The 26,437-nt window shown below is 45.0% G+C and overlaps 1 protein-coding gene across 1 annotated transcript in view; it reads left to right on the top strand.

The window, feature by feature from the left end:
- Positions 1-2,144: 2,144 nt before the first annotated feature.
- The window catches only part of fasn (fatty acid synthase), a 55,972-nt gene continuing 31,679 nt past the window's right edge, over positions 2,145-26,437 (top strand). Inside the window, exons 1-20 of the mRNA XM_068754655.1 lie at positions 2,145-2,260; positions 4,400-4,552; positions 4,755-4,928; positions 6,767-6,967; positions 7,727-7,849; positions 9,069-9,184; positions 9,266-9,400; positions 9,759-10,233; positions 10,927-11,114; positions 11,573-11,762; positions 12,052-12,146; positions 13,634-13,768; positions 13,890-14,093; positions 14,670-14,785; positions 14,921-15,096; positions 15,203-15,394; positions 15,513-15,593; positions 25,339-25,524; positions 25,733-25,912; positions 26,073-26,276. Coding sequence (XP_068610756.1) covers positions 2,158-2,260; positions 4,400-4,552; positions 4,755-4,928; positions 6,767-6,967; positions 7,727-7,849; positions 9,069-9,184; positions 9,266-9,400; positions 9,759-10,233; positions 10,927-11,114; positions 11,573-11,762; positions 12,052-12,146; positions 13,634-13,768; positions 13,890-14,093; positions 14,670-14,785; positions 14,921-15,096; positions 15,203-15,394; positions 15,513-15,593; positions 25,339-25,524; positions 25,733-25,912; positions 26,073-26,276 — 3,427 coding nt within the window. The 5' untranslated portion in view covers positions 2,145-2,157. The remainder of the gene's footprint in view (positions 2,261-4,399; positions 4,553-4,754; positions 4,929-6,766; positions 6,968-7,726; positions 7,850-9,068; positions 9,185-9,265; positions 9,401-9,758; positions 10,234-10,926; positions 11,115-11,572; positions 11,763-12,051; positions 12,147-13,633; positions 13,769-13,889; positions 14,094-14,669; positions 14,786-14,920; positions 15,097-15,202; positions 15,395-15,512; positions 15,594-25,338; positions 25,525-25,732; positions 25,913-26,072; positions 26,277-26,437) is intronic.

Here is a 26,437-nt window from a genome sequence, read left to right on the forward strand (position 1 = left end):
CGATGAAACGAACAAAGCCACGAAAACAAGAGGCTACATTTTAAATTACACACAGGCTCCGGGTCTGTGACGTAAGCAGGTCGAAGTCTCCGTCTTCACATCCAGCGACTGACGTCACGTCCCGGTGGTGAACTGCAGTAACCCCCGCCCCCCCTGGTGCGGATGTGGGCGGCGACTCGGCGGCTCCTCTCATTGGACGGTGAGCCCGACAAGCTGTCAGACCATGTGGCGTGGCCGGGCGTGACGTGAACGTGACGTGAACGTGGGAACCGGCCACAGAAGCAGCGAGGCTAACGGCTAGAACGGAGACCGGGAGGACCGACACACCGGTCCACGGTACGAGCAGCGACACCGGGTCGGGACCGAACGAGAAGCAGCCGAGAGTTCACGGACGTCAGACGGAGCAGAGCCGCGCAGGTAAATCCAGGTGAGCGTCCGCCGGTCCGTGTCCTCTCTCTCCGGGACATTGCAGGTCTCAGGTCGGTTCATTATGAGAGAATCGCGTTTGTCTCGACGCAGACCTGTGCGCGCGGGACTCCCACGTGGTGCTACCACGCTAATGTTAGCATACTGAAGTAAAATGGCGGTATTAAAGTACCCGTTTCATAACTCCAGTGCAGCACTGAATGCAGTAATACCTCGACATGCGAGTAGAACTCCATCCTGGGCCGGGCTCGTAACCCAAATCACTCGTATGTCAAGTCAATTTGTCCCATTTTAAATACCTTAGAACGATTTGATCCGTTCGGCGTCTCCAAATACTCGAATCAACCTGCTAAGGATGGAAAGGGCGTTTTTGATTTCTCTATAGATCACACATTGATATGATCAGCGGTGCGCAGTATCACCCTAACATCAAATGAGTTCCACCTTCGAGACAGACTAGCGGTGAGGAGGAGGGAGAGAGTTGTACAGTACGTAACACTTTATGCGGTACTTGTACCTTACAGGTACTCGTACATAGACGTAGTAGTTCTGCCTCTGGAAGGCTTTGTGTTCTTGACCGCATCCTTCTGGTTGAGGATTGTACACATCGTCCATGTACTCCGCTCGTACTGGCGTGTCCCATCACTTATGGATCATTTCAGGAATACTCGGGTACAGCCAGAATCACTGAACGAGTGACTCGAGGTATTACTGTAATACTACTACAGAAGGAAAATAGCAGTGAATACAATCAGAATGAGTCGAGTTGATCTGGCGTGGTGGCGGTTCCACGCTGTCGCCGGCGCTCGGCCCTGCGTTGGCTTTGTTCCAGGTCGTTCTAGAAGAGCTTTTCAGACTGTCGTGTGTCGAAGCGTTACACATGTAATGTAATGTTAATAAACATTAACATTAGTAATAAACATTAACGTTACACATGTAATGTAATGTTAATAAACATTAACGTTAGTAATAAACATTAACGTTGCACATGTAATGTAATGTTAATAAACATTAACATTAGTAATAAACATTAACGTTACACATGTAGTGTAATGTTAATAAACATTAACGTTACACATGTAATGTAATGTTAATAAACATTAACGTTAGTAATAAACATTAACGTTACACATGTAATGTAATGTTAATAAACATTAACATTAGTAATAAACATTAACGTTACACATGTAATGTAATGTTAATAAACATTAACGTTAGTAATAAACATTAACGTTGCACATGTAATGTAATGTTAATAAACATTAACATTAGTAATAAACATTAACGTTACACATGTAGTGTAATGTTAATAAACATTAACGTTACACATGTAATGTAATGTTAATAAACATTAACGTTAGTAATAAACATTAACGTTACACATGTAATGTAATGTTAATAAACATTAACGTTAGTAATAAACATTAACGTTACACATGTAATGTAATGTTAATAAACATTAACGTTAGTAATAAACATTAACGTTACACATGTAATGTAATGTTAATAAACATTAACATTAGTAATAAACATTAACGTTACGCATGGTGTCGTGCGAGTTAGAAGTTCACTGAAGGTCTGTGGGTAGTTCATAATGAATACGTTCTAGGGTGAGCATTAATGGCTGCTTAACACCCCCCCACAGGAGCTGTTCAGTCCACATTCATTCCAACCTGTTTTATGACATCACTCTAGCTCTTCAGCATGGATGATGACATCGTCATAACAGGGATGTCGGGCCGCTTGCCGGAGTCTAACAACCTGGAGGAATTCTGGGAAAACCTTATTAATGGTGTCGATATGGTGACAGAGGATGACCGGCGGTGGGCACCAGGTGAGGCCCCTTACGAAGTTCCACAAATTAAAGTATGACTGATCTTTTTCCTCGAGTAATGTGATGTTAATTCAAGTGAACATTTCTCAAATCCATCCACTGCTGTAGTTTTACATCAATTACCCATCAGTCCTTTTTACACACAGATCAGGCAGTATGAGCGGTTCCTTATAACCTCACTGTTGACCCGAGGTACCTGAAGTCCTCTACCTTCTTTACGTCTAGTCCTTGTAACCTCACTGTTGACTCGAGGTACCTGAAGTCCTCTACCTTCTTTATGTCTAGTCTTTATAACCTCACTGTTGACCCGAGGTACCTGAAGTCCTCTACCTTCTTTACGTCTAGTCCTTGTAACCTCACTGTTGACCCGAGGTACCTGAAGTCCTCTACCTTCTTTACGTCTAGTCCTTGTAACCTCACTGTTGACCCGAGGTACCTGAAGTCCTCTACCTTCTTTACGTCTAGTCCTTGTAACCTCACTGTTGACTCGAGGTACCTGAAGTCCTCTACCTTCTTTACGTCTAGTCTTTATAACCTCACTGTTGACCCGAGGTACCTGAAGTCCTCTACCTTCTTTACGTCTAGTCCTTGTAACCTCACTGTTGACCCGAGGTACCTGAAGTCCTCTACCTTCTTTACGTCTAGTCTTTATAACCTCACTGTTGACCCGAGGTACCTGAAGTCCTCTACCTTCTTTACGTCTAGTCCTTGTAACCTCACTGTTGACCCGAGGTACCTGAAGTCCTCTACCTTCTTTACGTCTAGTCCTTGTAACCTCACTGTTGACCCGAGGTACCTGAAGTCCTCTACCTTCTTTACGTCTAGTCCTTGTAACCTCACTGTTGACCCGAGGTACCTGAAGTCCTCTACCTTCTTTACGTCTAGTCCTTATAACCTCACTGTTGACCCGAGGTACCTGAAGTCCTCTACCTTCTTTACGTCTAGTCCTTGTAACCTCACTGTTGACCCGAGGTACCTGAAGTCCTCTACCTTCTTTACGTCTAGTCCTTGTAACCTCACTGTTGACCCGAGGTACCTGAAGTCCTCTACCTTCTTTACGTCTAGTCCTTGTAACCTCACTGTTGACTCGAGGTACCTGAAGTCCTCTACCTTCTTTACGTCTAGTCTTTATAACCTCACTGTTGACCCGAGGTACCTGAAGTCCTCTACCTTCTTTACGTCTAGTCCTTGTAACCTCACTGTTGACCCGAGGTACCTGAAGTCCTCTACCTTCTTTACGTCTAGTCTTTATAACCTCACTGTTGACCCGAGGTACCTGAAGTCCTCTACCTTCTTTACGTCTAGTCCTTGTAACCTCACTGTTGACCCGAGGTACCTGAAGTCCTCTACCTTCTTTACGTCTAGTCCTTGTAACCTCACTGTTGACCCGAGGTACCTGAAGTCCTCTACCTTCTTTACGTCTAGTCCTTGTAACCTCACTGTTGACCCGAGGTACCTGAAGTCCTCTACCTTCTTTACGTCTAGTCCTTATAACCTCACTGTTGACCCGAGGTACCTGAAGTCCTCTACCTTCTTTACGTCTAGTCCTTGTAACCTCACTGTTGACCCGAGGTACCTGAAGTCCTCTACCTTCTGTACGTCTAGTCCTTGTAACCTCACTGTTGACCCGAGGTACCTGAAGTCCTCTACCTTCTTTACGTCTAGTCCTTGTAACCTCACTGTTGACCCGAGGTACCTGAAGTCCTCTACCTTCTTTACGTCTAGTCCTTGTAACCTCACTGTTGACCCGAGGTACCTGAAGTCCTCTACCTTCTTTACGTCTAGTCCTTGTAACCTCACTGTTGACCCGAGGTACCTGAAGTCCTCTACCTTCTTTACGTCTAGTCCTTGTAACCTCACTGTTGACCCGAGGTACCTGAAGTCCTCTACCTTCTTTACGTCTAGTCCTTGTAACCTCACTGTTGACCTGAGGTACCTGAAGTCGAAAAGCTACGTATACCATAAGAACACTGGTTGAAAGTAGGAAACATCTGTAACTCTTGGCTCTCCTTTCTTTTCTAATCTCAGTAACTGGTTTGATGATTTCCTCATGAGTTGTGTGTTGTACAGACTCTAATATCTCTGGAATGTGATTACTTCTTTTCTTTGTAAAATTGCTTTTGTCCTGCTTTTTTCTAGGACTCTATGGACTTCCAAAGAGGAATGGTAAACTAAAGGATATCGGCCACTTTGATGCAGCGTTCTTCGGCGTTCACCCAAAACAGGCCAACACCATGGACCCCCAGCTGCGTCTCGTGCTGGAGATCGCCTACGAAGCGATCGTAGATGGCGGTGAGGAACAAGGGAACAGCAATATGAGGAAGTGCTAGTGAAATCACAAATACAATGAATGAATGCTGGAAAATGTGCTTTTGTTGTTGTCGTTGTTTTATTCTCTCCATTGTTTACCTGCTCAGGGTCTGCTTGTTGCTGACTCTGCATTTCACAATGTTCCTGCTAGATAAATAATAAAATGTCCAGTTTTGTGTTGCAGGACTGAACCCGGCGACACTGCGTGGCAGTAAGACGGGCGTCTACATTGGAGCCAGTGGCTCAGAGGCTAGTGAGGCTTTCAGCCGAGATCCAGAGAAGCTGCTGGGCTACAGCATGACTGGCTGCCAGCGGTCCATGTTGGCCAACAGACTGTCCTACTTCTTTGACTTCAGTGGTAGGCCCCCCCCCCAGCTGTAGCATGGGAATGTTGGTGTGTATATACACAGAATGAGGCTACAGGGTCAAAGGTGACTTCACAATTAAGTTGAACTGTCAGCCAAAGTATTGCTGAATAAAGTAAGGGTGCGTTCCCACTGCGCCGTTTGCTCCCTTTTAAACTGACCAGAGTTCCTTTCCTCGGATAATCCGCTCCGTTTGGGCCAGTGGGAACGCGCATCCGGACTCTGGAGAGGATCAAAAAAGTCCGCCTGAAAAGGAGGGTCTCGGTTCCTTTCGGTGGAGCGAAGGCAGGATCAGCTGTACGTAGTGATGCTACGCGGTACATCTCCGGTAGAGGAAGTACAGCGAGTACTCCAAGCTGCTCTGCAGGGGAAGCTCAGTTAGTGGTGGAATATGTACTGCTGTGTGTAGATTTAATTTACTAAATATGCGTTATAATACTTTAATCTTTTGTTCAGTAGCTCCACGGTGCTTTAACAGTCCAGCGCGGAGCGGAGAGTCAGCTGATCATCAGCGATAGTTTCTCATTCCGTTGTTCTGAACTGATCCAGAGACTTTACGGATCCCCAGCGACTTTGTGTTTGTTAAACACGACTAGCGTTGTGTAACATTTATGATTTAGGCCAGAACTAAATGAGATTCCCTCCCTAAAGGAGCAGCAGCCGTAACGGTGCGCTCGAAAAAAAAACATGGGAGAGGGCGGGACTTCCCCTTCTACTTTGTCCAATCGATGAGCGCCCTTTTCAGCCATGTGACGCCGCTCCGAATGTTTGTTCTATGGAGATATCACAGTGTGAACGCAGACCTTTCAACGGATTATAAATGCAGGACTTTGCTCCCAAAGGAACCGAGTCCTCTTGGTGCAGTGGGAACGCACCCTCATTCTCTGATCAGCTTGAGGAGCTTCAGGCTTCAGGTTCCCTCTGATCCTAATTCAAGCGTAATAAGGTGAAGGTGATGATGATGAATATATTTATTAGATAGAATGTTAGGGTACAAGTACAGTCACACAGTAGCATGTATTACAGTACAAGTACAGTCACACAGTAGCATGTATTACAGTACAAGTACAGTCACACAGTAGCATGTATTACAGTACAAGTACAGTCACACAGTAGCATGTATTACGGTACAAGTACAGTCACACAGTAGCATGTATTACAGTACAAGTACAGTCACACGGTAGCATGCATTACAGTACAAGTACAGTCACACAGTAGCATGTATTACAGTACAAGTACAGTCACACGGTAGCATGCATTACAGTACAAGTACAGTCACACAGTAGCATGCATTACAGTACAAGTACAGTCACACAGTAGCATGTATTACAGTACAAGTACAGTCAAACAGTAGCATGTATTACAGTACAAGTACAGTCACACAGTAGCATGCATTACAGTACAAGTACAGTCACACAGTAGCATGTATTACAGTACAAGTACAGTCAAACAGTAGCATGTATTACAGTACAAGTACAGTCACACAGTAGCATGTATTACAGTACAAGTACAGTCACACAGTAGCATGTATTACAGTACAAGTACAGTCACACAGTAGCATGTATTACAGTACAAGTACAGTCAAACATCCTGTCTAAGAGGAGCATTTGTTTCCATTGAAAGTCCTTCGTACATAAATCATCGACATTTAACAATACAAATAAAACTAATATTAAATTACTCAATTGATGCAAAATAACAATAAATGAACAATAAATGAACAATAAATGAACAATAAATGAACAATAAATGAACAATAAATGAACAATAAATGAACAATAAATGAACAATAAATGACTCCACAGCTGCTCTGCTTGCTCTCCTCTGCTAGGCCCCAGCACTGCCATTGACACGGCCTGCTCCTCCAGCTTACTGGCCCTACAAATGGCCTTCCATGACCTTCGCCATGGCCAGTGTGATGCTGCGTTGGTGGGGGGGGTCAACCTGTTGCTCAAGCCCAACACCTCAGTGCAGTTCATGAAACTCGGCATGCTCAGTCCAGAGGGCACCTGCAAATCCTTTGACTCCTCAGGTAACGGAGGGCAAGCTGCCCGATGTAAAGCGTCTGAGTGTCCAGAAAGGCGCTCGGTAAAATTATTATTATTATTATTATTATTATTATTATTATTATTATTATTCTCACTCTTCAGCCGTTCGTTCTCAATTTGGATTTTGGTTTTCAAAGATTCATCTTTTGTGGTAATGACCTGTAGTTGAGTGAAGTTTCCTGATCTTCTGCTGGTTGTGGTTCAACATGCAGGATAAGAAGCTCTTCTGCCTTGTCCATAACCCTTAACCCTTTCAATGCCATTGATGTTTACCTAAACTCTCTTCAATGGCCAATGCCCCCAGAACAAATAATGGTAGGCACACACTTTGATTTCCTGATGAAAGAAGAGACTTTAATCTTTAATTTGGTAGGTTTGGTGTTTGCATAGTAATAGTCGAAAATATTCTGTGGGATTTTAAAAATGGGACAACATGAGCAAAAACTGGGGCACTTGGCATGTAGCTGAGCTGCAAATGGCTGGCACTGAAAGAGTTAATATTTCCGACAGAGCTTTCAACACAACAATCAAGTATTGAAGTGACGTTTTTGGTCTTTAGGAAATGTATAATTTCTACGGTCACCAGTTGGTTGAGATTCATTCAGTGAGTCGTGAGAGGGTTACATCTTATTTTAACAATGTAACTTCCCGGTTCCATTTTTCTTGCCGAATGTTCATGCCGGATGCCATTCCTGACGCAAACATTTGCGTGCTCTTATTTCTGTCGTCTGTCTGTTGCCCAGGAAACGGGTACTGCCGCTCCGAGGCCGCGGTGGCCGTTCTGCTGACCAAGCGGTCTGCGGCTAAAAGGGTCTACGCCACCGTCGTCAACGCTGGCAACAACACAGACGGGTTCAAAGAGCAGGGTGAGACGCCGACCTCAGCCCCGTGACGCATGAGCATCGAGCATAGTGCTGCACAACGGGAGGACGACAAACGCAGCAGTACCAGTAACGACACGTTTGATGCAAGGGTTCCAGGAGGGGGCGCTCATTAAGCAAATGATAACAGTGAGGAGCCTTCTTAACGTGGGCGTGGCTCCGAATGGAACGGAGAAGCATTACGATCAGTCATCACGTCTTGACGTCATCTTGCGGTTCAGGTTCTATATTTGTAGTGCTGAAGTGGAGCGTCGGTCTCTCCAGTGGTGACGGCGTGTCATTGCGGCCTTTGTAACCGGCCACCGGCGCTTTTAACTCTTAATTGGGCAGAGACACATTTTGGTCCTTTAATTTTCTATGTGACGTTGAGAGTGAGAAGATCCGTCATCCGGGAGGAGCTCGGAGTAGAGCCGCTGCTCCTCCGCGTTGGGAGGAGCCAGATGAGGTGCACCTATTCAGGATGCCTCCTGAAGGTGTTCAGGACACGTCCCACCGGGAGGAGGCCGCGGGGAAGACCCAGGACACGCTCGAGAGACTGTCTCTCGGCTGGCCTGGGAACGCCTCGGGATCCCCCCGGAAGAGCTAGAAAAGTGGCCGGGGAGAGGGAAGTCTGCCCCCCCCGGCCCCAGATAAGTGGATGAAGATGGAGGGATGGATATGATTTAAAATAAAGTTTTATGTCCACCAATAACAATCTAAGGTTGACTTTTATGTGTCCTATGGGGGCTCGTAGACTTTGAGGGGACTAGGTCTCTGATTTTAGTCACGTTCAGCCCCACGTCTCGGCCTTCCTCTTCTGGAACCATCGGATCTGAACGATGGAGTTGTTGCTGTGGGAGTTCTGTCAGATTAACGTTGTCTTTGTATGAGGCTCTCTGATGAACCTCCACCAAAGGTAATATTATTTATTGCACCATTTTAAAGGAGGAAATATACATAAAGGAGATTCCTCACGGTTTCACTGGAACATTTAGAGAATTGCAGTACCCTTCGGATACTTGTACCCCCATCTGATGAACATCTGATCTCCTATGGGCTCATCTGATTTACCCTGATGTGTCGACAATCGGTTTTCCATGACGTCCCGTAAACACTGACAGAAATACTGTCGGTGTTTAAATGTGGACTGATGATTGGCCAATGAGCTACCAGTTAATGCATTTAACCAGGTGAGTTGATTGAGAAGCGTTTCTTTGTCCGTTAGGCGTCACATTTCCTTCAGGTGAGATGCAGCAGAGGCTGGTTCGTGGTCTGTACCGGGAAGCGCGTATCGCGCCTGAGGAGGTGGAGTATGTCGAAGCCCACGGCACAGGAACGCAGGTGGGGTGTGCTGGGTTCAGCGTGACACTCGTCTCGTGTCTAAAGTAGCGTCTCTGCATCACCTCTGCTCTCTACCTGCAGGTCGGTGACCCACAGGAAGTCAACGGCATCGTCGGCGTGTTCTGTCAATCTAAGCGGGAACCTCTTCTTATTGGTTCCACCAAATCTAACATGGGCCACCCAGAACCCGCCTCTGGTCTGGCTGCTCTAGCGAAGGTGAGAGAGAGAGAGAGAGAGAGGTTGGGCGTCCTTTGTTTTACTGTAACCTCTTGTTCTTTTTGAAGTCTTGTTGTGTCTTTCTTTTACCTGCCGAGGGACTGCGGATGTAAATTAGCATTTCTGCTCAAATCCGGCACATTTACATCGATTGGATTCGTCTGTATTGACGTTCGTTAATGTGCACTGTATGAATGAATGAATGAATGAATGAATGAACCTTTATTTCACGTGTAATATCATTGGAACTTCAGGCTGCAGCCGATCATTTCACTTCCAGCCATTTTGCATTTTTCAAAGTGTGGAGCTGAAGAGCTGTTCCAGGCGGAAATGTTTCATCCTGCTCTCGTGCTCTTAGGTACTGCTTTCTTTGGAGAGGGGCGTCTGGGCCCCCAACCTGCACTTTGACAGTCCTAACCCTGACATCCCCGCCCTCACTGACGGTCGTGTTCAAGTTGTCGACCGACCTATTCCTATCCGAGGAGGCATCGTAGGTATCAACTCCTTTGGATTTGGAGGTTCAAATGTTCACGTGATCCTTCGTCCAGCCAAGAAACAAGCCGAGTTGAATGCAGCACCCAGGGCGGCGCCGAGGGCGGGGCCCAGGTTGCTCCAGGCCTGTGGTCGCACAGAGCCTGCGGTCAGCGCGGTGCTCCGAAATGGGAAGGAACATGCTGGGAATGACGCCTTCCTGTCTTTGCTGAATGAGGTGTCAGGAGTTCCCACTGTTAACATGCCCTACAGAGGCTACACTCTGATTGGCTCTCAAAGTGATGTCATGGATATTCAGCAGGTGCAGGCAGCTGCCAGACCCCTTTGGTACGTCTGTTCAGGTGAGTAGATCCCAGGATCGGTTGAGTAGGCGGGACATCAGGGTCACGGCGCACCGCTTTGTATCTAGCAACATCTTATATTTGTGTTTATGATGTATAAATTACATAGTTAAACTAGAATGTCGATCAGAGGTTGCAGACCCTCGCCTCCAAGTGCCCTATCGCGCAATGTTAAAGAATCCTTTGAAGAGTTCTAGAATCTGGATCCAGATCCGGATCAGCGCCGTTCTGGGGGAGGACCGAGCCTCGGACAGAGCCTTTCAAGTCGATTGGGTTACTGGTTTTTGACTAGCGCGTGGACAGACAGACAGACAGACAGACAAACAGACAGACCCAATTGCAATACGCTCGCCTCCCCTTCGGCGAGGGCAAACTTAAAATAACAATCAGCCTGCTGGCGTCGTTTTGGCGAGGAATGTGTTTTACCTTGCGTTGTGGGCACAGAGGACGAGAACGAGTCCACGTTTTATTAAGCCGCGGGTCGCGCCCCATGTAGCTACGAACCCGACGTCCTCTGTGTTGCTGAGTAGATCGTGGTAGTAGCCGTCGTAGCTATTGTAGCTGTAGACTATAGAATATACAGCATGCAGAAGTTTAGAGCGTGGGATCATGAGCTGTACATCGTCTGCGCTGTGTACTTTAGATGTACTCCAGAGTACATCGACTGTGTTCTCAGTGGCGGATGCTTTGCAGGCATGGGAACCCAGTGGGCCGGGATGGGCTGCAGTCTCATGCAGCTGCCGGACTTCAGGGCGTCCATCCTGCGGTCGGACGACGCCCTGCGGGACACCGGCCTGCTTGTGTCTCGTCTGCTTCTGGAGGCAGACGATCTGACATTTGAGGACACCGTTCATGCCTTTGTTGGCCTCGCCGCCATCCAGGTAGGGTGGGAGACACCTTATTGGATGGGGGGATAAACGGACTGTGAGGAAGCACAAAGAGCTTACTGTAAATAGTTTCAACAGGTTAAAGCTCGTTTTCTTTCTTCTATATTCATTGTCCAACCGCTTAATCCGGTATCGGGTCGCGGGCCAAGCTGGAGCCAATCCCAGCAGTCACTGGGCGAGAGGCGGGGCTACACCCTGGACAAGCCGCCAGTCCATCGCAGGGCTTCTATATTCTAAAAACAAATTTCACCAAGACTGTGTGTGTGTGTGTGTGTGTGTGTGTGTGTGTGTGTGTGTGTGTGTGCGGCACAAAGCCTAAAGTCTGCTCAAAGAGAATGATGAAGGGAAAGCTGCAGTAAACATGCATGAACTACTCAACAGTGCACGTGAAGCGTCCTCGTGCACGGCTCCGTTCAGTCGGGCTTCAGCGTGTCGTGTGGCTCCCCCGACAGATCGCTGAGATCGACCTGCTGTGCTCGATGGGGCTGCGGCCGGACGGCATCGTGGGACACTCGGTGGGGGAGCTAGCCTGCGGCTACGCTGATGGCTCCCTCAGCCACAGCGAGGCCATCCTCGCGGCGTACTGGAGGGGGCGCTGCATCAAGGAGGCCAGTCTTCCTCCAGGGGGCATGGCTGCTGTTGGTGAGGAAGGACGCATCGTTTCATTGTAGCAGCAGCCATGCTTAAATGTGGGGGGGGGGTGGGGGGGGTTCTCCTTGTTCAGTTTTATTTCACAGCACCAGATCACAACAGAACGTTGTCTCAAGGCACACACGGGTGTAGCAGGGAAGGACAGAACCCAACTTGCCGGTTGGGTTCTGCAGCATAGTTCTCCCATGATGGAACCTGAAGGGCTGTTCCCAGCGTTGGCACCCTCCCACTGTTGAGTCACGCTGAGGCTTGGCTGCTTGTCTCCCCCTCTTCTGTCCAGGGTTGACCTGGGAGGAATGCCTTGCTCAGTGTCCTCTGGGAATTGTCCCAGCCTGCCACAATGCTGAGGACACCGTCACCGTCTCGGGCCCTCAGGTCAGATGTCTTTTATCTGTGCCGCTCTGATGGCGCTGAACTGGCGCTCCGTCCTTTCAAGTCAAGACCAGGAGATGTCGAGACTTGGTCGTGTTGCAATTGTATTGGCAATAGAATAATTACTAAGCATAATGACAATTATATAATTGATAATTGCAAGAGCGATCAAGTAATCATTAAGTGGTGATTAAACAGTGTTAAGTAACTTTGATACAGTGAAGGTTAATAGGACAATAACTGCCTGCGGAGGTGTAATAAGATGAAAAACAACATCCATTCATGCTTCGGTAACGACCTTCATGTCTGGAGGGGGGACGCCGCTTTGCAGCTGGACTACATCACAGTTTGACAGTTAGTCTCCGCTGTTTAAGACTTAGAAATTATGACTTCCTCCCACAGTGTTGCTTGGAATTTCCCTTTTTCTATTATTGGTGATGTCCAGACCACCTGATCATCAGGATCCTTCATCTGTCTGCTGCCTGAAGATCCCATCTCCAGCTCGTTTGCTTTCCAGATACTCAGTACCTAATCAGAATACCTCGGACGGGCTGTGTTAGTAGCAACCCGTCCAGCTTGCCTCGGCCAGATACTCAGTACCTGATCAGAATACCTCGGGCGAGCTGTGCTTGCTGACGTTACCCCTTTCTCACTCAAAGGCCCCGGGGACTTGTCACTCTGAGTCCTGAAGACCGGCGTCTCGTCTGGACATCAATATCCTAATTAGAATTATGAGCAAAATGGAAAGCGGTTAATAATTGAAAACATTAAGTTTTTCTTACCGGTAAGTCGTTGGAGGCTTCCTTTTCTTTTATTTAGACCCGTGGTGGCGACCAGAAGTCAGCGTGAACGGTCCTCTCTCCGTAACGCTGATGGGACTCAGAGGCAGACCTGCTACAGACCTGGTGGCCTTCGCTGTTCACACAGACTCCGGGCCAGCCAGGGCATCCCACTTCTGACACCAAGTTGTGTTACTTTGAATAAATGTATAACAAAGACTCATGATTATGTAAGATTGGTCTTTAATTATTTTACCACGGCCTTGGGGCTCCGCCCACACAAGCAGAAGTCTGCCTGCCTGAGTGAATTCATCTCGCTTTTCTAGGCACACAGACGATGGTTCTTTAGAAGAGCAGGAAACAGGTGGTTTACAAAGGAGTTTCCAAGCAGCGCTGGGAGGAAAGCGGTGTCCTCCCTCCAGACATGAAGGTCGTTACCGAAGCATGGATGGATGTTGTTTTTCATCTTATTACACCTCTGCAGGCAGTTATTGTCCTATTAACCTTCACTGTATCAAAGTTACTTAACATTGTTTAATCACCACTTAATGATTACTTGATCGCTCTTGCAATTATCAATTATATAATTGTCATTATGCTTAGTAATTATTCTATTGCCAATACGCAGGTCATAAGTCTAGCAGCTTTATTGTTGAATGTAAGCATGGCTTTTCACATCGTGCACGTGCGTGCGTGTGTGTTTTCCATCAGGATGCGGTCCGTACATTTGTGGCGGAGCTGAAAGAGCAAGGAGTGTTTGCGAAGGAGGTCCGAAGTGCTGGCGTGGCGTTCCACTCCTACTACATGGCCTCCATCGCGCCGAGCCTGCTAGCTGCTCTGAAGAAGGTCAGTAGAGGTCAAACTCTGTGTTTGAACGTGCACGTACCCTCTGACTAGTTCTGCTTGAAAGGTCAATTCTAGTGTGACGATGATGATCCAGCCCGGTTAATGTCGCGTGTGTGTGTAGGTGATCAAGGAGCCTCGTCGGCGCTCATCCCGCTGGATTAGCACCAGCATCCCCCAATCCCAGTGGGACGCTCCTCTAGCCAAGTACAGCTCGGCGGACTACCATGTGAACAACCTGGTGAGCCCTGTGCTGTTCCAGGAGGCTCTGAGTCGGGTTCCTGACGACGCTGTGGTGCTGGAGATTGCCCCTCATGCTCTGTTGCAGGTACATTATTCTTGGGCTCCCCTTTGACCCAGAACTGTCTCAGGGACGCACTCGCCCGTCCCTCTCTAAAGTCTGTACGATACTTTCTGCACTCATTAATGGTTTTGTTGGATCGGGATGTGGGGCGTGAACAGAGATGCCGTCTTCGCATGAGAAACCGTCTTGGGGTGCGTTCCCACTGCGCGTGTTTTCTCCCTTTAAAACGGACCAGAGTTCCTTTCCTCGGACAATCCGCTCCGTTTAATTTTTCATTAAATATGTCGTCTTATGTTCAATTTTCTTGTCAGCAATTTCCCTCTAAATTGGTTATAAATGACTGAAAGTTTCTCAGCTTCAGGGGGCGTTGCCCCCCCCCCCCAACCCCCATCACTGGGGGTTAAAGACACCCATTCTCAACACACAGCAGCACTGAGGAGCAAACTAGCGTGGAGGCTTGATCTGGGAGTTGTCAGTGTCCCACGCAAGGTCAGCTGGACGCACGGCTGACCTTGCGTGGGACACTGTGTCAGCCACGAAGCAGGAGCGGGTCCACTCCTGCACAAGCCTCAGCCATTATTCTTACGCTTTGGTGCACAGGCCATCCTGAAGCGGAGCCTGAAGCGGTCATGCTCCATCGTCCCTTTGATGAGGAGAGGCCACCATAACAACCTTGAGTTTTTCCTCTCCAACGTTGGAAAGGTCTACCTGAGTGGGTCAGTAAATCCTCATCAGACACCTTTGAGCCATTAGTTGGGGGTTTTGATGGGTGTGGTCTATTGTCCTCAATAAACTGGCACATTGCTAATGTGTGAATAATATAGGTCATTAACTTTCACGCATCCTTTTAGCATCAACGTGGACAGTAACAAGCTCTGCCCAGCAGTGCAGTACCCTGTTCCTGTTGGTACCCCTCTGATCTCCCCGTTGGTGCAGTGGGACCATTCCCAGGTCTGGGATGTGCCCAAGGTAGAGGATTTTCCCTCCTCCACAGGAGGATCCAATTCTGTCATCGTTTATAGCATTGGTAAGAAATATACACCTGGCTTAAAAGGCCATTTTTCCATTTCATGTTGTTATTAAAAGGAATCAAACAATGCTTTGTCTTTGATGTCTTCCTTGACCAACAATAGACATAAACCCCGAGTCGACAGACTACTACCTGATTGGACACTGCATAGATGGACGCATCCTCTACCCTGCCACGGGTTACTTGGTGCTGGCCTGGCGCACCTTGGTGAGACATCTCGGGGTTGTTGCGGAAGCTACGCCTGTTACATTTGAGGATGTCACCATCCACGGAGCTACCATCCTTCCACAGAGTGGTGAGTGGAAGTGGGCTGGACGGACACCTGGACACCTCGATGTGATCGGCAGGAAACGATCACAATCATTTATCTGTTCAACTGTCTCCTCCACCGTGCACCTTCCTCTTCCTCTCAGGCTCGGTCCAGTTGGAGGTACGTCTCATGCCTGCCACCAACAAGTTTGAGGTTTCAGAGAATGGAAGCCTGGCTGTGACTGGTAGGTAGTTTATTACACTGTTAATAGAAGCCTTAGTGTGGTAGGTGGTTTATTACACTGTTAATAGAAGCCTTAGTGTGGTAGGTAGTTTATTACACTGTTAATAGAAGCCTTTGAGTGGTAGGTAGTTTATTACACTGTTAATAGAAGCCTTTGAGTGGTAGGTGGTTTATTACACTGTTAACAGAAGCCTTGGTGTGGTAGGTAGTTTATTACACTGTTAATAGAAGCCTTTGAGTGGTAGGTAGTTTATTACACTGTTAATAGAAGCCTTAGTGTGGTAGGTGGTTTATTACACTGTTAATAGAAGCCTTAGTGTGGTAGGTAGTTTATTACACTGTTAATAGAAGATTTGGTGTGGTAGGTAGTTTATTACACTGTTAATAGAAGCCTTTGAGTGGTAGGTAGTTTATTACACTGTTAATAGAAGCCTTAGTGTGGTAGGTGGTTTATTACACTGTTAATAGAAGCCTTGGTGTGGTAGGTAGTTTATTACACTGTTAATAGAAGATTTGGTGTGGTAGGTAGTTTATTACACTGTTAATAGAAGCCTTTGAGTGGTAGGTGGTTTATTACACTGTTAATAGAAGCCTTAGTGTGGTAGGTAGTTTATTACACTGTTAATAGAAGCCTTTGAGTGGTAGGTAGTTTATTACACTGTTAATAGAAGCCTTTGAGTGGTAGGTGGTTTATTACACTGTTAACAGAAGCCTTGGTGTGGTAGGTAGTTTATTACACTGTTAATAGAAGCCTTTGAGTGGTAGGTAGTTTATTACACTGTTAATAGAAGCCTTAGTGTGGTAGGTGGTTTATTACACTGTTAATAGAAGATTTGGTGTGGTAGGTAGTTTATTACACTGTTAATAGAAGCCTTTGAGTGGTAGGTAGTTTATTACACTGTTAATAGAAGCCTTAGTGTGGTAGGTGGTTTATTACACTGTTAATAGAAGCCTTAGTGTGGTAGGTAGTTTATTACACTGTTAATAGAAGATTTGGTGTGGTAGGTAGTTTATTACACTGTTAATAGAAGCCTTTGAGTGGTAGGTAGTTTATTACACTGTTAATAGAAGCCTTAGTGTGGTAGGTGGTTTATTACACTGTTAATAGAAGCCTTGGTGTGGTAGGTAGTTTATTACACTGTTAATAGAAGATTTGGTGTGGTAGGTAGTTTATTACACTGTTAATAGAAGCCTTTGAGTGGTAGGTGGTTTATTACACTGTTAATAGAAGCCTTTGAGTGGTACGTAGTTTATTACACTGTTAATAGAAGCCTTTGAGTGGTAGGTAGTTTATTACACTGTTAATAGAAGCCTTTGAGTGGTACGTAGTTTATTACACTGTTAATAGAAGCCTTTGAGTGGTAGGTAGTTTATTACACTGTTAATAGAAGCCTTTGAGTGGTAGGTAGTTTATTACACTGTTAATAGAAGCCTTTGAGTGGTACGTAGTTTATTACACTGTTAATAGAAGCCTTTGAGTGATAGGTAGTTTATTACACTGTTAATAGAAGCCTTAGTGTGGTAGGTGGTTTATTACACTGTTAATAGAAGCCTTTGAGTGATAGGTAGTTTATTACACTGTTAATAAAAGCCTTAGTGTGGTAGGTAGCTTATTACACTGTTAATAAAAGCCTTAGTGTGGTAGGTAGTTTATTACACTGTTAATAAAAGCCTTAGTGTGGTGGGTAGTTTATTACACTGTTAATAGGAGCCTTAGTGTGGTGGGTAGTTTATTACACTGTTAATAGGAGCCTTAGTGTGGTAGGTGGTTTATTACACTGTTAATAGAAGCCTTTGAGTGGTACGTAGTTTATTACACTGTTAATAGAAGCCTTAGTGTGGTTGGTAGTTTATTACACTGTTAATAGAAGCCTTTGAATGGTAGGTAGTTTATTACACTGTTAATAAAAGCCTTAGTGTGGTAGGTAGTTTATTACACTGTTAATAGAAGCCTTAGTGTGGTAGGTAGTTTATTACACTGTTAATAGAAGCCTTAGTGTGGTTGGTAGTTTATTACACTGTTAATAGAAGCTTTGGTGTGGTAGGTAGTTTATTACACTGTTAATAGAAGCCTTTGAGTGGTAGGTAGTTTATTAGACTGTTAATAGAAGCCTTTGAGTGGTAGGTAGTTTATTACATTGTTAATAGAAGCCTTGGTGTGGTAGGTAGTTTATTACACTGTTAATAGAAGCTTTGGTGTGGTAGGTAGTTTATTACACTGTTAATAGAAGCCTTGGTGTGGTAGGTAGTTTATTACACTGTTAATAGAAGATTTGGTGTGGTAGGTAGTTACACTGTTAATAGAAGCCTTAGTGTGGTAGGTAGTTTATTACACTGTTAATAGAAGCCTTTGAGTGGTAGGTAGTTTATTACACTGTTAATAGAAGCCTTAGTGTGGTAGGTAGTTTATTACACTGTTAGTAGAAGCCTTTGAGTGGTAGGTAGTTTATTACACTGTTAATAGAAGCCTTTGAGTGGTAGGTAGTTTATTACGCTGTTAATAGAAGCCTTTGAATGGTAGGTAGTTTATTACGCTGTTAATAGAAGCTTTGGTGTGGTAGGTAGTTTATTACACTGTTAATAGAAGCCTTTGAGTGGTAGGTAGTTTATTACACTGTTAATAGAAGCCTTTGAATGGTAGGTAGTTTATTACATTGTTAATAGAAGCCTTAGTGTGGTAGGTAGTTTATTACACTGTTAATAAAAGCCTTAGTGTGGTGGGTAGTTTATTACACTGTTAATAGAAGCCTTGGTGTGGTAGGTAGTTTATTACACTGTTAATAGAAGATTTGGTGTGGTAGGTAGTTACACTGTTAATAGAAGCCTTAGTGTGGTAGGTAGTTTATTACACTGTTAATAGAAGCCTTAGTGTGGTAGGTAGTTTATTACACTGTTAGTAGAAGCCTTTGAGTGGTAGGTAGTTTATTACACTGTTAATAGAAGCCTTTGAGTGGTAGGTAGTTTATTACGCTGTTAATAGAAGCCTTTGAATGGTAGGTAGTTTATTACGCTGTTAATAGAAGCTTTGGTGTGGTAGGTAGTTTATTACACTGTTAATAGAAGCCTTAGTGTGGTAGGTAGTTTATTACACTGTTAATAGAAGCCTTTGAGTGGTAGGTAGTTTATTACACTGTTAATAGAAGCCTTAGTGTGGTAGGTAGTTTATTACACTGTTAGTAGAAGCCTTTGAGTGGTAGGTAGTTTATTACACTGTTAATAGAAGCCTTTGAGTGGTAGGTAGTTTATTACGCTGTTAATAGAAGCCTTTGAATGGTAGGTAGTTTATTACACTGTTAATAGAAGCTTTGGTGTGGTAGGTAGTTTATTACACTGTTAATAGAAGCCTTTGAGTGGTAGGTAGTTTATTACACTGTTAATAGAAGCCTTTGAATGGTAGGTAGTTTATTACATTGTTAATAGAAGCCTTAGTGTGGTAGGTAGTTTATTACACTGTTAATAAAAGCCTTAGTGTGGTGGGTAGTTTATTACACTGTTAATAGAAGCCTTAGTGTGGTAGGTAGTTTATTACACTTGTTAATAGAAGCCTTTGAGTGGTAGGTAGTTTATTACACTGTTAATAGAAGCCTTTGAGTGGTAGGTAGTTTATTACACTGTTAATAGAAGCCTTTGAGTGGTAGGTGATGATGATGAATATATTTATTAGATAGAATGTTAGAGTACAAGTACAGTCACACAGTAGCATGTATTACAGTACAAATAACGTCAAACATCCGGTCTAAGAGGAGCATTTCAAAAAAGCCCTTGCGGGCTTGTTTCCGTTGAAAGTCCTTCGTACATAAATCATCCACAACGTAGTTTATTACATTGTTAATAGAAGCCTTGGTGTGGTAGGTAGTTTATTACACTGTTAATAGAAGCCTTGGTGTGGTAGGTAGTTTATTACACTGTTAATAGATTTGGTGTGGTAGGTAGTTTATTACACTGTTAATAGAAGCCTTTGAGTGGTAGGTAGTTTATTACACTGTTAATAGAAGCCTTTGAGTGGTACGTAGTTTATTACACTGTTAATAGAAGCCTTTGAGTGGTAGGTAGTTTATTACACTGTTAATAGAAGCCTTTGAGTGGTAGGTTTTTTATTACACTGTTAATAGAAGCCTTAGTGTGGTTGGTAGTTTATTACACTGTTAATAGAAGCCTTTGAGTGGTAGGTTTTTTATTACACTGTTAATAGAAGCCTTAGTGTGGTTGGTAGTTTTACACTGTTAATAGAAGCCTTTGAGTGGTAGGTTTTTTATTACACTGTTAATAGAAGCCTTTGGGTGGTAGGTAGTTTATTACACTGTTAATAGAAGCCTTTGAGTGGTAGGTAGTTTATTACACTGTTAATAGAAGCCTTTGAGTGGTAGGTAGTTTATTACACTGTTAATAGAAGCCTTTGAGTGGTAGGTAGTTTATTACACTGTTAATGGTACGTACTTTATTGCATGGCTGTCAGATTTTCTGTCAAACCTGAGCGCACTCATATAAGAAAAAGAAGCATAAAGACAATCCTTTATTTTATTTCTTTACGCTCGCGTGTCTCCTACATGTAGGCCTGAATACACATACACACCCAATATTACAGTGCATGGTGATGATGAATATATTTATTAGATAGAATGTTAGAGTACAAGTACAAATGTAGCATGTATTACAATACAAGTACAGTCAAACAGTAGCATGCATTACAGTACAAGTACAGTCAAACAGTAGCATGCATTACAGTACAAGTAGTCAAACAGTAGCATGCATTACAGTACAAGTACAGTCACACAGTAGTGTGCATTACAGTACAAGTACAGTCAAACAGTAGCGTGCATTACAGTACAAGTACAGTCAAACAGCAGCGTGCATTACAGTACAAGTACAGTCACAGTAGCGTGCATTACAGTACAAGTACAGTCCACGGTAGCATGCATTACAGTACAAGTACAGTCCACGGTAGCGTGCATTACAGTACAAGTACAGTCCACGGTAGCGTGCATTACAGTACAAGTACAGTCCACGGTAGCGTGCATTACAGTACAAGTACAGTCCGCGGTAGGGTGTATTACAGTACAAGTACAGTCAAACATCCTGTCTAAGAGGAGCATTTCTAAAAAGCCCTTGCGGTCTTGTTTCCGTTGAAAGTCCTTCGTACATAAATCACCGACATTTAACAATACAAATAAAACTAATATTAAATTACTCCACAGATGCAAAATAACAATAAATTAAAATTAAAAAGACACATAATATGTACAACGTAGGTGTTGCGGACTGGTGCGAGGGGACCCCAGGGAATGGGACAGAGACGGTGCGATCATGGACTTTATATTTTACTGATATGTCCATCAGAAAACACAATATCCTGGAGCCGTACACAGGACTGCAGGGCGGCTGGAGCCCAACGAATATATATATATAACACTAAAGCCGCAAGCGGCGTAGTAGGCCCTCGCCGGCCGACAGGCCGTTGAGCTGACCCGCCGACGCACGCCGCTTTTGTCCTGAGTGCTTCACAAGTGTTTAGATTTGAGCTGCATAAGTAGCTCACAGTTTAGTCAAATCGTTATTTGGATTATATGGCCATCTGCCATCAGGAGTTTCAATCCAATATGGCCGCCTTCCTGTGTGTCTGGGGGCGTGGCCATAATACATTTTTTTTTGCCCTGACATGACGCATGTCTGTGCCGAATTTCGTGGCTGTCCGACAAAGTTGGCGTCGGACCCCTCCCCATAGGAGGGGTTGCCATCACCACGGCAACACCGTAAAAACAACATGGTTACGATTGTGTTTTTTAATCGGGACCACATGAGGGAATTTTCTGGAAAATTTCAATCATTTCTGGCAAACTATTTTTTAAATTCCCATTCAATTTTTGTTATTGTTCTCTAGGGGGCGCTGTAAGGCCGGTTGTCAAAGTTTCCCTTTTAAAGTGTCCAGGTAGGAAGGGTCGATAAATGTTTAAAATTTGGTTCTGATTGGAGTGTGTGTGTGCAAACGCTGACTCAGCAGTTTTTAAGTTTCAATCCAATATGGCCGCCTTCCTGTGTGTCTGGGGGCGTGGCCATAATATTTATTTATTTTTGCCCTGACTTGACGCATGTCTGTACCGAATTTCGTGGCTGTCCGACAAAGTTGGCGTCGGACCCCCCATAGGCACAATGCATTGTGATTTTTGTAGGTGGCGCTGGCGCTCCACTTTTTCATGCCCAATTTTGAAACACATAAAATAATTAATTTTTTGCCGGTTCTGAGCTTGGTTCAAAGTTTGAGTTTTCGAGCACGTTCAGGGGGTCAAATTGCCGTTTAAACAGCAGAACAAAGAAAGAATAAAGAATTTTTGCAAAAACAATATAACTTTTTTTCTGAGTATGCGATCTTTACACAAAATACATTTTCGGAATGGTCTCGACGAGGGCTACGCGTCTGTGGGGGCACACAGACACACACAAACACGTGTTTGTGTGTGTCTGTATGTGTGTGTTGTTTATAGGGGTGGGACATTAACGCGTTAATTACAGTTAATTAATAAGAAGGACGTTAATTAATTCAAAATATTAACGCATTTTAACGCAGTTTGCGTGTCAAAAAACCCGGAACGTTTGTCAGTTCACCATGTTCTGGTACGCCACTTGTACTGACGCACACAGTCCCAGGCTGACTTGGGGACGAATGGAGATGGGAGAGAGTACTTTTGTAATGTATTTGGTCCGTGCCTGGATTCCGTAGTCACGTGATGACGTAGGCACGTTAGCTTGTTGTGTGCGCCGATGTAGCATGTAGTTCCATGACTGACTGCGCCTCATTAAAAGATAAGTTTGTTTCTGAATCTGCCTCCTCCTTCCTACATCCGTAGAGGTGAAAGACAAACAACTCTGCTGGACGGTAAATTCATTTTCAAAAAACGACCAGATGGGAGAGACAAAGCCACCGTGTATTGCAAACTATGCAAAAAAGAGTTTGCCTACCACAGAAGTATTTCACAGCTAGCACAGAAACGGCTTGCACTAGCGGTTCTGGTCAGCAGCAACTTGACCAAATGACAAATGGATTTAGACGGAAAATGAGCAAGTAAACGTCGGAAACACTGACGAATTCACTCGCAAAGCGGGTTGCCAAAGACTGTAGACCGCTATCAGTGGTAGAAGACAAAGGCCTACAAGATGTGCTGCAGATAGCTGCGTGTGATGAAACTTTTGAAATGCCGTGCAGAAAGACTATTTCAAGCAAAATTCTGCAACTTTACTTACCTTTGTTTACAATTTTGAAATGAAATGAAATTAGCAGCCATTAAATGAGCTTCAGTTAAAAGTCATGTCTGTGTGTATTATTTGATAAGTCGTCCAATACAATTTATTTGCATAAAAAAATGTTGCTTTTGAGGAAATTATGGTCATGCGATTAATTTCGATTAATTAATTACAAAGCATATAGTTAATTAGTTAAAAAAAATTAATCAAGTCCCACCACTAGTTGTTTAGTGTCGTGTGTGTGTGTGCTGTTGAGTGTCGGTGTGTGTGTGGGCGTGGGTGTGTTGGTCGCCCGATGGTTGACTCGCTGCGCTCGTCAACTCGTGTTTGAGGATCTCTGTGTGTGTGCGTGTGTGTTGTTTAGTGTCGGGGTGTGTGTGTGTGCTGTTGAGTGTGTGTGTGTGTGTGTGTGTGTGCGTGGGTGTGTTGGTCGTCCTCAACAGCGTGGCAAAGTTGGATGCCGAGGGTCGACGAGCTGCGCTCGTCAACTTGTCGTCTTCTGCGTTGCAAAAGCAATAGCCCCTTACGTCTAGGATAGGCGCTCGGGCCTAAAAAGACACAGCCGAGAAAGAAAAACCAAAAAGCTTGCTCTAATAAAAATCGTTCACAACAAAAAGAAAACGCTACGCACGACCTGGGCGCACGGATCAGCTGCGGTCGGTCGGGAAGGCGAGACCCAGGGACGGGGACGGGGAGCGGCAGAAAGACGTTCTGCACGTAGAGACGAGATCCAAAGAATAGTCCGACCGGGAACAGCGGGCGGAGCAGGGCTTATGAGGGCTGGTGGCGATTTGCCTCAATCTGTCTCAGGTGCGTCCGGGGTGACCGCAGCCAATGCCCACGCCGCAGGTCCAGGAGCGAGAGGCAGAAACAGGTGTGTGTAATAAAGCAAATTAACAAGTGCAGCAACATGACCCTCACAGCAGGTGGACAAAAAAAAAGGGGGGGGGGGTTTGATCCGGAGAGAGTCGTGATGACTATCTCCGTTTCTGTCCCCCTGAAATGTGTATTTTTAGGGCCGTTTTGAAGGAGGCCAAAGAGGTGCATGTTTTGAGGGCAGGAGTCAAACAGTTCCACCCTTGGGGGGCAGTATTGTAAAAATATGATTTACCCATGTTAGTCCTATAGGAGGGGGTAATCAGGTTGTTGTTTGAGCTCCCTCTAGTGTTGTGGCTGTGGGTGTCACTAAATCTGTTTTGAGCTGTTTAACCCTGTCTTCTACCCTGAGCCATTTTAGGCTAGCAAAATGTCCAGGAAGAAGGTGGGTCATGGGCCCCAGATTGAGGAGTAGCCGAATCAGTTTGTTTTGGGAGGTTTGGAGCCTGGTTTTCAGGGACACTTTGATGTTTGAATACCAGGAGGTGCTAGCATAGTCAAAGAGGGGCTGAACGAGGCTCCAGCAAGCGTCCGGAGACAAAAGCAGACATTCTGCCCAAAAATCTTGTTCTCTGATTGACTTTTTTGTTCACCTTAGTTGCCATACTATCACCAGACAGGTATTTGTCAAGAACACAGCCCAAATAGGTAATCTCTTCTTTGCTGTAGATTACTGTATTATCGACTGTGATCTTGAAATCATTAACATTTATCTCACGTAGAGAGTGTTTAGACCCAAAAAGAATCGATTCGGTTTTACCAAGATGTAGTGACAGTTTGTTATCCGTAAGCCAAGTACGGATTCTGGTGACCTCAGAGCTGAGAGCCTCCTCAACCTGCACTTTGTCCTCTCCCGAAATCAGGAGTGCTGAGTCATCAGCAAACAGGAACAATTTGCAGTTACAGGCAGCACTCATGTCGTTAATGTATAGGAGGAACAGTAACGGCCCTAGAATGCTGCCTTGAGGAACCCCACAGCTCACCGGGAGGGACGAGGACAAGGTTCCGTTTATGTCCACTATTTGTTCTCGTCCCTCAAGGTACGATTTCATCCAGTTTACTGATGTGCTATCAAAACCAATCGCCCCTAGTTTATTCAATAAATATGAATAAATGAATATGAATATCCAATAAATATTTAATGCAGTTGATAGGAGGTGGTGGGCATTTAGCCGTGCGGTGGTCCCCCCCTGTGCACAGCTTTAGGGGGTCGGTGCCTGACTCGAGGGAAGCTGTGCATCACCAGTGCCCTGCAGCGCTGGTCTCGAACCAGCCACCCTCCGGTCTCCATGCCGAGTCCCTGATGCTCCTGCAGTTCCTGTGATTCAGTGACCTAAAGCCTCACACCCACACACAAAACGGCATCAGCATCTATCCCCAGAAAGTCTCCCTACTATTGACTTTTGCATTTATTGAAAACGGCGATCATACTATTGACCCACAGGATGCCCCATTATATTAACCATTTGTGTCCCCAACGACCCTATACAAACCTTAGCCCTTCAGAAGGTCATCAATAAGCGGAACACCACTTAGACAATCAGACATATTTGACTCATTGACAGGGATGAAATAATACATTTGGGATGTTCTCTGCATGTGTGGACTCCTCTTGTTCCGCTTGTGATTCTCAGGTCAGGTGAACATTCTGGACGATGCGGCGCTGGACTTGTTCCGTTTTCAGATAAGTCAACAAACTGCCAATGAGAGGGCCGACCCAAAAATGAAGCTCACGGCACACGATGTCTACAAAGAGCTGCGGCTGCGTGGATATGACTATGGGAACCCTTTCCAGGGCATCTTGGAGTCCAACAATGCAGGTAACAGTCGTGTTCATTGTATGCAGATACATTTATGCTGTTCCACATGTTTGGTTCTAGAATCATTTTGAATGATACAAAGATCAAACCTAGAAAAAAGGAATAAAGGACATTGTTCATTAATATTGTCCTCTATAACCCCGCCTTTGAAGTAGGGCTGAACTTTCTCCTGATTGGCCATTGTCACGTGTTTGACTGCTGCTTTCAGGTGATACTGGGAAACTGGAATGGACTGGTAACTGGGTGACGTTTCTTGACACCATGCTGCAGATGATTGTGGTTGGCCTGTCAGGCCGTAGTCTACGTTTGCCAACCAGGATCCGGTCAGTCTGTATTGATCCAGCTCTTCATCTGGGGAAGGTCTGCAAATACGCTGATGGAAAGGAAGGTGTGTGTTTTCTCTTCTCTGCATCCTGCTGTAGATCGACACAGACACGCTGTCCTATTCTTCATGTTATCGCAGCCGGTGTCCAGAATTTAAAGTTGGATCCGACTATGTTGACATGACATATGTCTTGAACAGCAAACCTTTCTCTCTCTTTCTCCAGCCATTGAAGTCCATGTGAATCGTTGCCTTGACAACATTGTTGCTGGAGGTGTCCAGATATGTGGTCTGCACGCTACCGTAGCCCCTCGTCGACAGCAGCAGCACCGTCCCCCTACCCTAGAGGAGTTTGTCTTTGTTCCCTATGTGGAGACGGAGTGCCTGGCAGCCAATGGGAAACTTTCAGAACAGCTCGACCTCTGCAAGGGTACAACAAATACATATTTTAACGAAAAAAGAAAAAGAAAAAATATATATATATAATGCACCTTTTGATTAGTGCTGCAAGTATCAATTGTTTATTTGCCAATTAATACCTTGTTTATTTTTTCAACAAGGCAATTCATCTATTATTTTTAGATTGATATT

Source organism: Brachionichthys hirsutus, chromosome 21 (assembly GCF_040956055.1).
Source record: "Brachionichthys hirsutus isolate HB-005 chromosome 21, CSIRO-AGI_Bhir_v1, whole genome shotgun sequence".
NCBI lineage: Eukaryota > Metazoa > Chordata > Actinopteri > Lophiiformes > Brachionichthyidae > Brachionichthys > Brachionichthys hirsutus.